Source organism: Lepidochelys olivacea (genome assembly GCF_965140295.1).
Source record: "Lepidochelys olivacea isolate rLepOli2 genome assembly, chromosome: 13".
Classification (NCBI taxonomy): Eukaryota; Metazoa; Chordata; order Testudines; family Cheloniidae; genus Lepidochelys; species Lepidochelys olivacea.
Genome location: NC_140423.1, coordinates 36,170,680 through 36,174,595, shown reverse-complemented (window position 1 = coordinate 36,174,595; position 3,916 = coordinate 36,170,680). Strand labels below are relative to the sequence as shown.

General features: G+C 39.8%; 1 protein-coding gene across 1 annotated transcript; it reads left to right on the top strand.

The window, feature by feature from the left end:
- Positions 1 to 2,627: 2,627 nt before the first annotated feature.
- Positions 2,628 to 3,563, top strand: LOC311529486 (olfactory receptor 5V1-like; the record flags this gene model as incomplete). The annotated part of the gene is made up of 1 exon (XM_084645431.1): positions 2,628 to 3,563. The coding sequence occupies one exon, from the start codon at positions 2,628 to 2,630 to the stop codon at positions 3,561 to 3,563; it is 936 nt and encodes a 311-aa protein (XP_084501557.1).
- Between the last annotated feature and the right edge of the window lie 353 nt (positions 3,564 to 3,916).

Below are 3,916 nucleotides of genomic sequence, written 5' to 3'. Positions count from 1 at the left end.
AAATGCTATATAAGTCTACCTGTGGAACTCTTTGCCAGAGGATGTTGTGAAGGCCAAGACTATAACAGGGTTAAAAAAGGAACTAGATACATCCACTATTATCCAGGATGGGCAGGCCAAGCCTGTTTGCCAGAAGTTGGGAATGGGCGACACGGGATGGATCACTTGATGATTACTGGTTCTGTTCATTCTCTCTGGGGCACTTGGCATTGGCACTGTTGGAAGACAGGATATTGGGCTAGATGGACCTTTGGTCTGACCCAATATGGCCATTCTTATGTTCTTATAAGAACTAGGTATTAATGTTCTATTTGTGCAGTCTCATCTGTACTGACTTAAAGACTATTCAAAAGGGAATAGCACTGTTCTGAACAACTTACTGTACATTGTTTCAAGATGAAAGATGGAATGTTCAGTTGGGAATCATGGGGAAGACAACGGTTGTAATAGGAAGAAGACATTTTTTCTTTTGTTTGTAATGTTTGTGTGTATATTGAGGCTTTCATGAGCAATCAGTTAAACAGAAATAGAGTGTTACGGGGCACTGGTCACACAAGTAAAGGTTTTGGCCCACATCCTGCAGTCAGGTCCAGGAATGGCACCTATGCAGAACCCCACTTACTTCACTGGGGCTCAACATGGACTCTATTCCATGATCTGGGCTTTGAAGTGCTGTTCTATTTTGAAATGTGTTGTAAGAATGACATTATTATTTCAATCCCCTCCTTCAGTAGAATCCGGAGTAACATCTGTTGAGGTTACAGCCAAAATATGGGATCGAGAGCCAATAAAACTAGGGGAGTTTGAGACAGATTCTGTTCCTTCTTGTGCATCATCAACCAACTTGCCCAGTAAATTGTATTAAGATCATCGTAGAATCAGTGGTTTTGTACAGATTTGACAGAAGGCAGGAGTGCAAACAATGGGGTCAAATAGGTGTCAGAATTTAGCCTGCTGAACCTATATTGCTGCTGGGCAGATTTGGATGCCTCAGATTGAAGTCACCTTAATGAGGTCTGGTTTTATACAGCGAGTGCTCAGCAATTTCAGAAAATAAACCCCCTTTAAGTGATCCCAAGTCAACCACCCAAAAAATGAGAAAATCAAATGCACCACCCTGTCAAGGTTCCTTCCCCACTCTGAACTCTAGGGTACAGATGTGGGGACCTGCATGAAAACCTCCTAAGCTTACTTTTACCAGCTTAGGTTAAAACTTCCTCAAGGTACAAACTATTTTTCTTTTTCCCTTGGACTTTATTGCTGCCACCACCAAGCATCTAACAGATATATAACTAGGAAAGAGCCCACTTGGAAACGTCTTCCCCCACAAAATCCTCCCCAAACCCTACACTCCCTTTCCTGGGGAAGGCTTGATAAAAATCCTCACCAATTTATGTAGGTGAACACAGACCCCTGGATCTTAAGAACAAGGAAAAAGCAATCAGGTTCTTAAAAGAAGAATATTAATAGAAGAAAAAGTAAAAGAATCACCTCTGTAAAATCAGGATGGTAAATACCTTACAGGGTAATTAGATTCAAAACATAGAGAATCCCTCTAGGCAAAACCTTAAGTTACAAAAAGACACAAAAACAGGAATATCTTTTCCATTCAGCACAGCTTAACTTCTCAGTCATTTAAACAAACAGAATCTAACGTATATCTAGCTAGATTGCTTACTAAGTTCTAAGACTCCATTCCTTTATGTTCCCGGCAAATGCATGACACACACAGACAGAGAGAGACTTTTTTTCTCCCTTCCTCCAGCTTTTGAAAGTATCTTGTCTCCTCATTGGTCATTTTGGTCAGGTGCCAGCAAGGTTATCCTAGCTTCTTACCCCTTTACAGGTGAAAGGGTTTGTCCTCTGGCCAGGAGGGATTTTAAAGGTGTTTACCCTTTCCTTTATATTTATGACAAACCCACTTTGGCAAACCTTGGCCTGTAACATTATGCTAGACTGAGAGAATACATCCTGATTTCCACATCACATATTTAACATCGGAGCTGGAAACTAGTGAAAAACATCTTTGATTTGCAAACCTGTCACAAATGAGTCATAATTCACCACTGATGTGATCCATTTTTTTACTGGGATAATACTCCTGAAGTCTTTGTACTTATGCTGGCATAGAGATATAGCAACACATGAGTGAATTGCACCCATCTATGGAAATCATTGACAGACAACAGACAGACATTTGTTATGCTATTCTTATGAAGTTATCTGACCAAATACAACCACACTGATCAGAAGATTATTTGCAAATGGTCTTTTAATATTTCCTTAATATTTTTGCAGTTTCAACATATTTAGTTATGGAATGAATGATATAAGATCTGGTTTAGAAAATGGGTTGTGCAAGAGGTGTCCACAAGAGGATCTTGGGTTTATGGGTCACAGTATGAGAAGGTGTTGATGCCTTTGTAATTAAAGAAAATACTAATGTAAACCCTAATGTAATAGGACAAACCCTATTTTCATGTCACTTGGTGTGTGGAATTAGAATTTGGACATCTAAATCCACTTGGTGCCTTTGAAAATCTCTTTCTCTCGTGGAATTTTCAAATACTGTTATTATATTGGATAATTTCATTTATTTTTCTCTTTTTACAGGTCACTATCTGTGAATGGAAATCCAAACCAATGTGACTGAGTTTATTCTCATGGGATTTTCTCATGACCCACACCTCCAAATTTTCCTCTTCTTGGTGTTTTTCGTTATTTACCTAATTACCCTAGTGGGAAACATGGTGATTATGCTGGTAATAAGGGTAGATCCTCACCTCCACACTCCCATGTACTTCTTCCTGTCTCATTTGTCCTTTGTCGATATCTGCTATTCCTCAGTGGTTGTCCCTAAGATGTTGGTGAATTTCCTAGCAAAGCACAAAATCATTTCTGTCAATGGTTGCCTTGCCCAGATGTTCTTCATCCTGCTCTTAGCTGTTACTGAAATTTTCATACTCTCAGCAATGGCTTATGACCGATACGCTGCCATATGTCACCCATTGCATTATGTGGTGACCATGAACAAACGAGTCTGCAGCCAGTTGGTGGGTTGTTCATGGACAATGGGGCTCTTGTATTCACTGGTCAACACTGTCCTTGTGTTAAAGTTACACTTTTGTGGGCCCAATGAAATCAGCCATTTCAGCTGTGAGCTCCCTCTACTATTACAGCTGTCTTGTACTGGGACCTTCACCAATAAAATAGCTCTTCTTTCTTCTGCTGTGATACTTGGTTTCAGCTCCTTCCTCCTCACCCTGGTCTCCTATGTGTTCATCATCTCCACCATCCTGAGGATACACTCTGCAAAGGGCTGTCATAAGGCCTTCTCCACCTGCAGCTCCCACCTTATTGTGGTGGGTTTATTGTACATGACAGCAATTTTCCAGTACATGAAACCCAGCTCAATCACTTCACTTGTTTTAGATGAGTTGTTCTCTATCCAGTACAGCATCTTGACCACCATGTTAAACCCCATCATTTACAGCCTGAAAAACAAGGAAGTGAAAACAGCCCTGAGGAAAATAGTAGAAAAAAATACAGTTTGTCTTATTTAATGTTTGTCTAAGAATACTATCGCCACCATCTTCCTTGTTCACCTCCTCAACCTATTCGACAGCACCTGCTGCCACTCTCTTAGGTTTCCAGTTGTTTAGGATAGTGTCTGTATGTTTGTACAGCATCCAACACGAGTTCCTGAACACTGGTAAGAAAACTCAGTAGGGTTGGTCAAAAATTTTCACTCAATGTTTTTTTCAGTACATAATGGTCAATCCTGGCTCTTTTTCAAATAGACAACATAAATATCTATTGAATATTTTTACTTTTTTTACATCATCATCAGTTTTATCCTCTCCATTTAGTAACAGGCCTGTGCCATTGTTATGATTTCTTTTTTTCCAGATCCACT